At 39.8% G+C, this 12,928-nt stretch overlaps 1 protein-coding gene and 1 long non-coding RNA gene across 3 annotated transcripts in view; one reads left to right on the forward strand and one right to left on the reverse strand.

Annotated features, from left to right (window-relative positions):
- EGFL6 (EGF like domain multiple 6) overlaps window positions 1–12,928 on the forward strand; it is a 63,374-nt gene that overhangs the window by 35,231 nt on the left and 15,215 nt on the right. For both annotated transcript variants that reach the window (XM_054472925.1, XM_054472926.1), the window contains exons 6-8: window positions 1,597–1,731; window positions 3,538–3,660; window positions 12,049–12,372. In XM_054472925.1, coding sequence (XP_054328900.1) covers window positions 1,597–1,731; window positions 3,538–3,660; window positions 12,049–12,372 — 582 coding nt within the window. The remainder of the gene's footprint in view (window positions 1–1,596; window positions 1,732–3,537; window positions 3,661–12,048; window positions 12,373–12,928) is intronic.
- LOC134738993 (uncharacterized) overlaps window positions 1–12,928 on the reverse strand; it is a 67,374-nt gene that overhangs the window by 19,905 nt on the left and 34,541 nt on the right. The window lies entirely within an intron of this gene.

Consider the following 12,928-nt stretch of genomic DNA (forward strand, 5'->3'; position numbering starts at 1 on the left):
AAAGAAGCACATATCAGTATGATTTCATAATCTTCTTCCCTACAATAGAAATATTTTTCAGTCAAGGTGCTAGATGTTTATTTATCCTAACTATACGTAGTGTAAAAAAAAAACTGCATTTAGAAAGCTCAGCCAAATGGATCCTAAATTAGTTAAACACTTTTTTAAAATATACATGTAAATTAAAATTTTGTCTCTACTCTTTGAGAATAATCAAAGATTTAATTAGGTTCACAGGATTTACTACTTTTTAGTATAATAAGATTTATATGACAAGTCTAATTATTGACCAAACTGAATCCAAATTTCCACCCATCTCTTTGAGTTGTTGGGTGCCATTTTTATTGGAAGGGAAAGGTGATATGCATGAAAATGATCACCAAAAATAATTTTGTTCAACCCAACACTTATTTATTATTTGGAAAATGCAAGAGGCCAGCCTGGGTAATATAGCAAGACTCCATCTCTATAAAAAAATTTTTGTTAAAAATAGCCGGGCATGGTGATGTGCACCTGTAGTCCCAGCTATGCTAGAGGCTGAGGTAGGAGGATAGCTTGGACTCAGGAGTTTGAGACCAGCCTGAGCAACATAGGGAGACCCCATTTCTACAAAAAATAAATAAAAAATAGCCAGGCATGGTGGCACATGCTTTGTAGTCCCAGCTACTCAGGAGGCTGAGGTGGGAGGATCACTTGAGCCTGAGGAGTTTGAGGCTGTAGTGAGCCATGATTGTTCCGCTATACTCCAGCATGGGTGACAGACCAGGCCTTGTCTCAAAAAAAAAAAAAAAAAAGAATGCAAGGGAAATAGTAAGACAACACCAACTTGCTTGTTTAAGCCAGGTTCAGAAGAACAAACTAACATCTATTTGATTTGACATCTGAAAGTTAAACCAAGCCTGAGTCTTAGTGGATTGGTCAGCATAGCTGTCAGCCCCTCTGTAACCTGACTCTCAATGGTAGAAAAGGAACAACACACCTATTGTTGGCTAAAATTACATCATTACGTAATTACACCTGACCCACAATTTATGCATAAGTGCATGCCTTCACAACCACATTTCTGCGAGTCAATATTGCAGGAGCCTTGGACAGTCTTACTCATGAAATAGTTATTTTGTAAAATGCAAATTGTAAAAGTCTGTGTGTTTGGTTTACTTAAAGTGTAGCTATCTGACTCTAGTTTCAAAAATTGTATATGTTATACAATATACAATATTCACTCAGCTGGGGAAAATATTCACTCAGCACACATGTAATGTATAGGTACCAAGTGTCAGACACATGCTCCCTGCCTGAGAACAGCCAGGGCCTAACAGAAGATGTGAATGTGAGTAATGACATTATGGAAAGATAACGCATCTTAAAAAGGTATAAAGTAATATAAATACATAAAGTGAAGAGCTGTGTGTGTGCCTGGGGGATCTAGAACACTTGCCAGAGGATATGATGTTGGCACCAGTATACTATTATCAGTTTCCCAGGTAAAGAAACTGCGCATGTGCATGCATGGTGCATGCTGTGTGAGTGTGCGTGCGGGCATGTATGCGGCTACTTTTCTTGCTATCGCTGACACCTTCTGGTTTTACACCCTAGATATTGATGAATGTGCCTCTGGTAAAGCCATCTGTCCCTACAATCGAAGATGTGTGAACACATTTGGAAGCTACTACTGCAAATGTCACATTGGTTTCAAACTGCAATATATCAGTGGCCGATATGACTGTATAGGTAAGATTCGATGGCACCTTTTCCTTTTTTTCCTGTCCCCACCAAACCTTTGAGCCTTCTCTGCAGATATTTTGATGTCAATTCAATCTATTAGTTGAACAATCTACTGTGCTGACCAGCTTAACAATAAGGAAAGCTTATTTTTTTAAGTGTCTGGCATTTAGGAAATTCCAATGACATCAATTATAAAGCTAGGTCAATAAAGATTTAAAGTAAGGAATACAGCTCTCTTGTGGAAACGATTATTTCGAGATGATTCTGGTGGGACTCTTGTTAATTTGGCTTTTTGTTTTGTTTATATTTTTTGTTCTATCTCCAGTTACACATCTAAAAATGGGAACAATAAAGCAGTATTTATATTTGGTAAAAGGAAGAATAACAAGGTCTATCTAATCTTGATCTCAGTGATCTGTTTATAACAGTCTCCATCAGGGGTGGCTTTAGAGAAATGTATGAGAGACAGGAAGGCCTATGCGCTTTCCTTTCCCCTCTTTCAGCCCTCTCATAGTTCAAGCTCCAACTATAATATTCCCTTTCCACAGTTACCAAAATTGCTCTCTGATAAGATTCTGGTACCAGTCAGCTATTGCCCTAATCTATGTGAAATAAATATTTTATTCCTTAGTGAATGGATTTCAGGCCTCCATGAACAAGTGAGGTGGGGTATTTGGGGAGACCTTGGATACATTCCCATTGCCCTTTATATAATGTAGGATGGGGCCTGCCCTATAGTGAAGGGAAATTCGGGCTCTCTGTGGATTTCTCTGCCCATAACACATGTAACAAAGGTATGTGCATGACATGGAAGGCTAATAGTTGAGAAAAAATAGGATTTCTTTCAACCCTATACTCAGGGCTTCCCAGGACATGTCTTATGTAATCATGTTGGGGCAACACACAATTGCTGGGTTTCTAACCATCTTGTGAAGCCTCTACAACTCTTCCCTCAAATTTCAAACACAAAGTCCATCCTAGAGAGAATCATAAAATCCATATTTCTCGTGGACTTGGACCCCATGCCCTCCTGCAGACCAAACCAGCCCTGTAATCCTATGATGCTGTGTTACAGAGTTTAATCCTGTTTCCTGATACCTAAGGGGAGGTTCTACAGAACAGGGTGGAATTCACATGGAAAGCTTCAAAAGGAAACAAATCTTTGACACTTTAAAGGTGACTAAGATTAGCATCTGAGCTCAGCTTTGTGGCTAAATTAAAACCAACAGGCTATTTTGTACATATATGTCTACAAATGCATAGATAGAAAAGGGGGTGGAGAATACGGCAAACAAACCTCTCACTTGGGTGGAACTTGGCAAATTTTCCTCCTCTAAACCCAGCAGACAAGCTCAGACCAGCCTGATCCTTTCTCCTGGCAGTCTTAGGACAAAATGCCTGTGCCTATAAGTTAGATGATGTCAACAGTTCCTAGTTGATCTTGTCTTTGTTAGGAGTTTCAAGACCTTCCGAATATAGAATTGATTTTCTGATATTGTTATTTAGTTCTAAGTTAGAGGAAAAAGTTAAGAGAAAAACCTAAACATCTTACAGATTTCAATAGCATTGATAAGCAGGAGATGAAATTGCTGTGGAGGAGGGAAGCAGCAAACACTCCCTACGTACCAGGCAGCAAACAAAGCCAGGGCTGCTGGCCAATGAGCCTGCAGTTCTGAACACCTCTCAGTTCTCAGGCAATGCTTGGTTTGTCGGGGGTGTTTAGTGCTTGGCCGTACAGTTGATCAAGTGTAAGGGTGAGTCTTTCAGCAAGCCCTGTACCACAGAGTCGTTCACTGGAATGTTCTTTTTTAGATATAAATGAATGTACTGTGGATAGCCATATGTGCAGCCACCATGCCAATTGCTTCAATACCCAAGGGTCCTTCAAGTGTAAATGCAAGCAGGGATATAAAGGCAATGGACTTCGTTGTTCTGGTAAGTAGCATTTGGTCATGGTGTCTGAGCTATTCCCAATGAAGCATTCTCCCCATATATCCTTCCTGCCTCTATTTCTCTCCTTTCTTTGTCTTCCTCTCCTTCTCCCTCTCCCTTACTCTCACTCTGTGTGTGTGTGCAGTGTTTAACTCTCTGCCTCAGCCTTTTCTTCTTTGCTAATTGGACCACATCTCCAATACTCACTGAAGTTGTAGGCACTAAAAGAACAGCAAGGGTACTTAATATCTTTCTGGCCGTGACATACTTCAAATACTAAACATAAGATTTAAGGACAAAAGACACTGAGCAAATGTATCTATCAGGATAGACTGAGTTATAGTGCAGTAACAAGCAAACCTAAAATAACAGTGGCTTAAAACCACAAAGGTTTTTTAACCAAGTGAATCCGGACGTTTTCCAGAATGCACAACCAAAACAAAGTATGATGAAGCTGATCTTCATTAAAGTATGATCACTTTGTCTGTCATCCTCAATGCTGGATCCACTTGTTTTAATGTATATAGCAGAGAGTTCCATTGTTCTTGCTGGTGAATTATTTAATACTTTTTGTTAAAACTTTAAATTTATAAACCAGACATCTAACAATAAAATGTCACTGCTATTAATAACTACAGCAACAATAAAGGTTTATTTCTCACTCATGTAATATGTCCAAAGAGAATTTTTCGGGGGTTTCTTCTCAATAAAGTCACTTAAGGACACAGGCTGACAGAAGCCCCATCATTTTATGGTACCATGGTCTCAATTCAAGGCCTTAGGGTTTGTCACAGAAGAGAAAGAAGCATGGACAATCATGCACCAGCTGTTAGTTTATTCAGCTTGGAAGTATCTAACTTCAAGGGACAAAAATAATAATAAACTTGCTATGTGCCCCAAAAGAGAAGAAAACTAGAAATCTTGGTGAATACCAGGAATGTCTTCCAAGGCAAGGCAGCTATGATTACAGCGCAATCACTTCCCTAATAAGCAATATCTTACAATGTTTAAAGTCATCCAGGTTCGGCTGGGTGTAGCGGCTCACACCTGTAATCCTAGTACTTTGGGAGGCCCAGGTGGGCAGCTCACCTAAGGTCAGGAGTTCAAGACCAGCCTGGCCAACATCGTGAAACCCTGTCCCTACTAAAAATACAAAAAAATTAGCCAGGCGTGGTGGTGCACGTCTTTAATCCCAACTACTCGGGAGGCTGAGGCACAAGAATTGCTTGAACCTGGGAGGCAGAGGTTGCAGTGAGCCAAGATCGCACCACTGCACTCCAGCCTGGGCAACAGAGTAAGACTCCGTCTCAAAAAATTAAAAAATAAATAAATAAAGTCATCCAGGTTTATCCCTCTGGTCATGACCCTTTTAGCACTAGCTCATAGTGTGACTAGACTTGTTGACTGCCCTGATTCAACTCTCTTATATACCCCTTAGCAGAGTTCCCGCATGTTCAATAAATATGGCTGCAAGGTGTACCCTAGCTTACGTCACATTCCATACCCCCATCTGGCCAATATTCCCAATGATGCAAATGACTGTAACAGTATCCACTCAGTCATACAAAAATAAACTGTATGTACCATGCTAGACATTTAGTGCCACACCCATAAAAGGTTCACAGTACCCCAGTGGGCTATTGTTGAGCACCACTGGACAAGAGTATGTATAAAAGAATATAACCAAAGAAAATGAGTCTGGAAATCAAATTCTGTGAAGAACTGACAAAAGAACAGGGCAGCATTTAGTCTGGGAAATATAGTATGGAAAAGCATAAATTGTGCCTGTAAATACTTTCTCAAGCAAATAAAATAAAAGTGGCTTTCTCAAGCAAACTAAGTCCAGTGGGTGGAGGTTACATTCTCTCTTAAAAGTGGCTGCTAGGTATTGAAGAGTGGAGCAGGGAGCCCCATGGAGTAGGGACATTCCACTGCCCCTGGCTTGCAGGCTGGGGGCTCTGAGACGGATTCCTGCATTGGGCTGGAGATGGTATTAAATGACCACTTAGTGTCCAGCAACTGGATGCCATGGTTTCTATCCCTCTAGATAGAAGGATCCAATGATGTCCTTCTGAAACTTGATTCAGAGAGAGAGAGATTGGCTGCCCAGGCAGGGCTGTGCATAGGTAGGTTAGGGGGAAGGACACCATAACCTTGGGAGGCCCCCAGAGAGGAGACTGAATAAATCAGCTTTCCATATTGGATGAGTGCCCAGGGGACCTGTGCTCAAAGCTCCTTTATGCCACCAAATTTGAACATGCACATTCCAGGTTGGGAAGGCCTGAATTTAAATCTTAGCTCTGCCCTATGCTGGCTGTGACATTTAGCAAATTTCTTAACCTCTCTAAGCTCAGTTTCCTCCTATTCAAAATGGGGTTTATGGTAGTACTGTGGTGGGTTCTTGTAATGGGCCAGTCCACAGTCCCTTGGAGCTCCCTAATCCTATTGAGGTAGGGTAGACAGTTGCATGCATATCTCTAGCAGTGCTCTCTCTGACAGGAGTCTCCAGCTTCCACTTCACGGGGTGGGACGGTTCTGAGGTGTGTTCTGCATTGGCTCCCAGATGTCCCCAGCAGGACTGAGCCCCACTTACCCACAGTGATTACCTGTCCATCTAAGCACCATCTTTTGGCTTTTCTCCCTTCCTGTCTCACTGTCTCCTCTCCCCAGTTTCTGCCTCCTGGAATCACCTTCCAAATAAGTCATCTGGACCCAAATCCTTGTCTGAGGCTCTGCTTAGAGGAACCCACACTAAGACAACTATGTCTCGCAGAGGTTCATTGTGAGGTTTAAATGAGGTAATATAGAGAGAGAGCTTAGTTTAGCGGGACCACATAGTAGATGCTCATTAAAGTTAGCTGTAATTGTTATTGTTATTAGTATCATTTCAATCAGCTGTTTGTTAAGGGCCACCCACTCTGAAATTTCACAAAGGTAAATGTGAAAATGCCATGCATACAAAAAAAGACACCTCAGGAAAGCATTTAATTCAATAAGTGGGCAACTCATCCCCACATACTCACTCTCCTACCCCTAGGTGTAAGAATCGAAGGCCCAGAGTAAACCTGGAGCCATCTTTCTTCCTCATCATTTGATCCCCTTGAAACCGCAATGTATTATTAATGTTAAAATGAAGGCAACATCTTTAAGCATGCAATTAGATAGTTGTTTGCAGCCTGTGTTTTCTATATTGTAACTCAGTGCTTTGAAATTGTAAATCCCACATCAACACAAACATTTCTTGTGTCAAGAAAATGTCTGTTTTCCTTGGACTATCCAACTTTATTTTGGGATAAAAGAAATTTGTCTTTATTCTTTGAAACCTCAAATTCATCACACTGTTCTATTCAATATCTGAAAATTATGCATTTTGTTATCCATTCTGCAGCTAAATTATTTCTTTAGTCTTTCACTGGAATGTTTATTTAAAGGAGAAAACTATCTTTGGGTCATTTACTATATTACTTGTCCAACCCTTTTCATTTTGCTTTAATTCTCCATAAAATAAACAGCCATGTTACTATTGAAAATTCATCTTAACAAGGTCTTAACATTCATTGCTTAAAGAAGGATGCCCCAAAATCCACTCTTATATACATACAAGAGTCATAAAAACAAAAATGAGAGAATTGCATCTAGTTAGCACTCAGCATTATAAAACATTATAAAATGTTATATTACAAATACATTTGTATGCACATAAATTGCTATTATATAATATAGGGCATAGGCCGGGCGCAGTAGCTCACACCTGTAATCCTAGCACTTTGGGAAGCCAAGGCGGGTGGATTGCCTGAGCTCAGGGGTTCAAGACCAGCCTGGGCAACACGGTAAAACCCCGCCTCTACTAAAATACAAAAAATTAGCCAGGCATGGTGGTGTGCGCCTGTAGTCCCAGCTACTCAGGAGGCTGAGGTAGGAGAATTGCTTGAAGCCAGGAGGCAGAGATTCCCGTGAGCTGAGATCGTACCACTACAATCCAGCCTGGGCGACAGAGCGAGACTCCATCTCCATAAATATATACATATATATGTCATATATATGGCATTGATGTAGCAACTTTTATTAAGTTCATTGTTTTGAAAATTTCAGACTCTACATTGCAATATAGAAAAAGAGTTAGATTATCCTAACCCACTCTCTGTACCTAAAGGAAGAAGCACCCTAAATGTAGATGTGTATATGTTCCACTGTTCTAATATGAGTATTAATAATATACTGCCAGATAATTTGGTCTTGATTTGACAGCAGCTATACCTCATTCTAAGAAAATCAAAACCCAGATAATACCCAATTTGGGGAGTAACAGTCAACTTAGGAAAGGAAACTGTCATTGGCTTACTAGGAGCACAGCTTCTGGAATCGTATTACCTTGGCTTGATTCCTGACTCGCTAGCCTACTACCTGTGGAGTGAGAACAAATTATTCAACCTTTCAGTGCCTCAGTTTCCACACCTGCAAAATAGGGATGATAGTATCTAGCCCTTAATATTGTTTTGATGATTAAATTTATTCACACAGAATAAGTGAGTGTCCATCTAAAGAGCTTAGCACCAGCCCAGAATATATGAAATGCTCAATAAGTATGTGCTAGGAGTAGGAGTAATAGTGACAAAGCCCTCACCAAAATTCAACAATCATTTCTGTTGAAAAGCAGCTTCTTTAGTCACTAAAAATATGCTGATGGCTTAATTCAGTTTGTATAGTGTGTATTCAAGAATATGGGTTTTGGTACAACCAGGCCATCCCCGTTTTTTTTTCTTTAATTATAAACATTAGAAATTTGGAGGTATGGCCTGGGAATTTTTCTAACTCTGGAAAAGATTTTAAACATTCTGGTCATGAATGCTAAAAATAATAGCACACATGTTGAGTGTGTGCCAAGCACTAATCTTAGTAATCGACGTGTGTTCACCCATTTAAGCCTCCCAAAAAAACCTATTCTTATCCCAGTTTTATAAACGGAGAGACTGAGGCAAAGAGAAGTTAATTATTCATTTGAGGACATATGGCTAGAAGATGTGGGAACTAGGAGTCAAACTCAGGAAACTGGGCTTCAGGATTATGTGCTTAAACACAGGACAGGTGTGTTCATGACCAATTGGTTGATCCTCTGTGATGGAGAACTCATGGCGTTTGCCCTCCCCAGCAAACTCTCTTGGCTCATCTTTTGTTCCGTCCTAGCCCCTTCCTGTTTCCTGGGTCCCATGCTGGAATACATTCCTCATTTCTGATTAAGCTTCTCCTTCCAGGACTGTGTCCAAAGCTCAGATTAGTAGAATTTTTCTCCTCCCAGATGATAGATCATCTACTGAACTAAGCACAGTTGAATGAATGTCAAAGTCATATTCCTCCTGGGTAAGATATTCTCACCTAAGAGTGATCTTCTATAAAGTCTTATTCCAAAGATATGAAATTAAAATTACGGTTTTCAGGTTGGTAGAAGTGTTTGACAACATGGGTGTTTGGAGAAATCTCAAATACCTCCCAAGAGAAATTGTCAACTTTACAAAAAACTGGCCTGTGAACCTGAAGACTTTGAAATTCCTAAGTTTTATATCTGAGTTCCCCAAATGTGCCAAAGACCCTCCTACTGCAACTCCGTCCATATTTTTTTTTTTTTTTTGAGATGGAGTCTCACTCTGTTGCCCAGGCTGGAGAGTAGTGGCATGATGTCAGCTCACTGCAACCTCTGCTTCCTGGGTTCACGCAATTCTCCTGCCTCAGCCTCCTGAGTAGCTGGGATTACAGGCGCCTGCCACCACTCCCAGCTAATTTTTGTATTTTTAGTAGAGATGGTGTTTCACTATGTATGTTGGCCAGGCTGGTCTCAAACTCCTGACCTCAAGTGATCTGCCTGCCTTGGCCTCCCAAAGTGCTGGGATTACAGGCGTGAGCCATCATGCCTGGCCCCTCCCACATTTTTATATTCTCAAAAAGATGATGCAATAATCAATAAATCTTTAAGAGAAAACCATCATAATGTCAAATTTGAAACAGCAATACCTAGATAAATCCAAATCTATTTATGCATATGCATATCATTAAAGTGAATTTTTATCCTTGCCCAGCTTTCTGTTTACATACTAAGAGAATGAAATTGTCAACACTATCAAGATTATGATGTTTTAGTTTTTGTTTCTTTTCAATAGGAACATTTGAAACTTCAAAGCAGAAACTGAAAGCAGATGTTTAGGTTTGCCTGGTGTGAGTTGAAACCCTTTCCTCATTATTTATTAAAGGTCTTTAGTTTTATGTTACTGATTGCAAAAAGGAAATTTGCAGGGAATAGGGGTTTCCTGTTAATTTTTCTTGCCGGGTACTGGCGAAAGATGCAGTCAACCATGGATAGAATTACAGTGGGGCCTCCAGAGGAAGGTCTACATATGATCACACATTACGGTCATAACTTAACATGCACCCTCTGGCAAAGTAGCTGAAACAGGCTATCTGAAGGTCAGGAAAATGAGTAATGATGCATTACTTGTATTAGTACTTGTTGGTTTTGTACCTGTAGTCAGGCTGTCACAATGATAAATAACTAGAACATTTCATTGAAAAGAAAAATGTTGCTCTTTTGATTCCAAAGTAAAAGCAATGTATTAATTAAAAGCATACTTATTTTCAAAGCATTTTCCTCCCATTTGGTTACCCCAAATATTGTGGACTTCTCCTTGTTTATTTTTCTACTACTTTGATATAGATTGAATCAGCCAGATGATGGAGAGGGAACAAAGCAGGAGAAGAGGTTAAAACATTGTTAAGAAAAATATTCTAATAAAATCCCACTCCAATTTGTCATAGTACTCTTTTTAGGCATCAAAATTAATGTCTACTCCATTGTTTCATTTCTCTCTAAACTATGTCCAAATAATAGAATTAAGTGAATTGATTGAGGTGTTGTTAGACCCTTTCTTGCTTAGTCTTAGATTAGTACACGCCTAGATATTTTATAGTGAGACAATATATTTGATTCCAAATATCAGTGTATTTAATTTTTAAAAAATTAATTATTTCTTTACATCAGTTGGATATTCTGAATTATCATGAGTATATCCCTGAAAAGGAGACATATATCTTTGAATTATAGATCTCAAGGAATTTGAAACAGTCTAGAGAAAAGTAACCTTAATCTTAAAGCAGGAATAAATCTATCATAGAAATAGGACTGGAAAAAGAGTCATTCATGGCCAGGCGTGGTGGCTCACACCTGTAATCCCAACACTTTGGGAGGCTGAGGCGGGTGGATTACCTGAGGTCAGGGGTTTGAGACTAGCCTGGCCAACATGACGAAACCCCGTCTCTACTAAAAATACAAAAATTAGCCAGGTGTGGTGGCACGCACCTGTAATCCCAGATACTAGGGAGGCTGACGCAGGAGAATCACTGCAACCCAGGAGGGGGAGGTTGCAGTGAGCCGAGATCGTGCCACTGCACTCCAGCCTGGGCGACAAGAGTGAAACTCTGTCTCAAAAAAAAAAAAAAAAAGAAAGAAAGAAAGAAAGAAAAGAAAAGAAAAATAGTCGTTCATATGCTCTACTTCCAAATCTTAGCTCCGTCCCTAACATGATGAGTGCTTTTGGGCAAGTCACTTAACACCCAGTTGCCTCTCGACAAGACGAGAGTCCTGGACTAAATGAACTTTTTTGTACCTCTTGAGTTCTTTGACACCAACATTTTTCCTCCAAGAGTCATTAGTCCACTGAGGGATAAGAAGAATTGATCTAGAGGTACATTTTTAAAGTAATTTACTTTTGCAGTGAGAAATAGAAAATGAATGAAAAATAGTAAGTATAGAAGCCTCTGTGAAATATTTAATAAATAAACTCATTTAGCTTTAGATAATGGTTGACTGAGGTGAAAAAATTCAAAGGGGAGAGAGAAGAGAGAAAGAAAATTGGGTATGTGTATAATTGCACCATAAGTCACCATTTTTGTAGGTCACAAATGGTCCATTATTAGCAATTTATATGGTTCAACCTAATGCTGTAGCTGTAATTTTTGAATATCAAATTTGGACAAATCTATAGGGCTATCAGGACAATACCAGTTTTTGAAGAATACCACAATGAAAGCAGAAATATTAGACGAACGTGGCAAATCCATGTCTTTGGGATCTGTAGCCCAACTGGGTAGTAGTAGGTGTTTCACTAAAGTGGTCTCTGAAGCAAAACAAAAGCAACAAAAGGTAATTAAGATAACTACCATAACAGTGGAACTGCTTAAAACAATACAAATATAGTTCTTCCTAATTTATCAAATAGTAGAGCCTCATGTGGGTTCATTCTGGAAGCATTCACTTACTACACTTTAGCACTTTTTAAATGCTCCATTTTGTGAGTAATTTAATTATCTGCCAATTTGGAACATATTGCCTCTTATTTGTTTTAGCTATCCCTGAAAATTCTGTGAAAGAAGTCCTCAGAGCACCTGGTACCATCAAAGACAGAATCAAGAAGTTGCTTGCTCACAAAAACAGCATGAAAAAGAAGGTAAAAATTAAAAATGTTACCCCAGAACCCACCAGGACTCCTACCCCTAAGATGAACTTGCAGCCCTTCAACTATGAAGAGAGTGTTTCCAGAGGCAGGAACTCTCATGGAGGTAAAAAAGGGAATGAAGAGAAAATGAAAGAAGGGCTTGAGGAGGAGAAAAGAGAAGAGAAAGCCCTGAAGAATGACATAGAGGAGCGAAGCCCGCGAGGAGATGTGTTTTGTGAGTGTTATTTTTATTTTATATGTTTTATGAAAAATGAATTGCAATTTCTCCTGGCAAATGAAAGAAGACAAAAAGCCGGTTTCACGGCTTAAGTAAAATGGGTTGGGTCTTAAGTCCTGAGAAGCAACATTCTCTGTAAAGTCTAGAAACGAACACCTTCTGCAAATACCCAGTCAAACCTGCTGCTCTAGGAACCAAGGAGGGGAAGTCCTGTTCCCCTACTTGGGGGGTTTCCTATTTGACACAGACCTTCTCTTCTAGCTTCCAGCCAAGGAAGCCTGCTTGTCCTGCAAGGGCAGTGGTTTGGCTGCCCAGCTCTCCATGAGGCATGCCCCCAAATCAAAGAGAGGCTCACCACATGGATCTGCTAAGCTCTACCTTTTTATTTCTTGAAGGCACTTTTACAGGCCTAGTCTAAGAAAATGGAACCTCACAGTTGTGTGGTTATGATTTTATAAGCCAAAATCGACAAATGTAGGAGGACAAATTTCATAGTGGAGCTTAAGTTTTCTATGTGAACTAGAGAACTGCTGTAACTCCCTTTTCACTGGTT

This window comes from Pongo pygmaeus, chromosome X (assembly GCF_028885625.2).
Source record: "Pongo pygmaeus isolate AG05252 chromosome X, NHGRI_mPonPyg2-v2.0_pri, whole genome shotgun sequence".
NCBI lineage: Eukaryota > Metazoa > Chordata > Mammalia > Primates > Hominidae > Pongo > Pongo pygmaeus.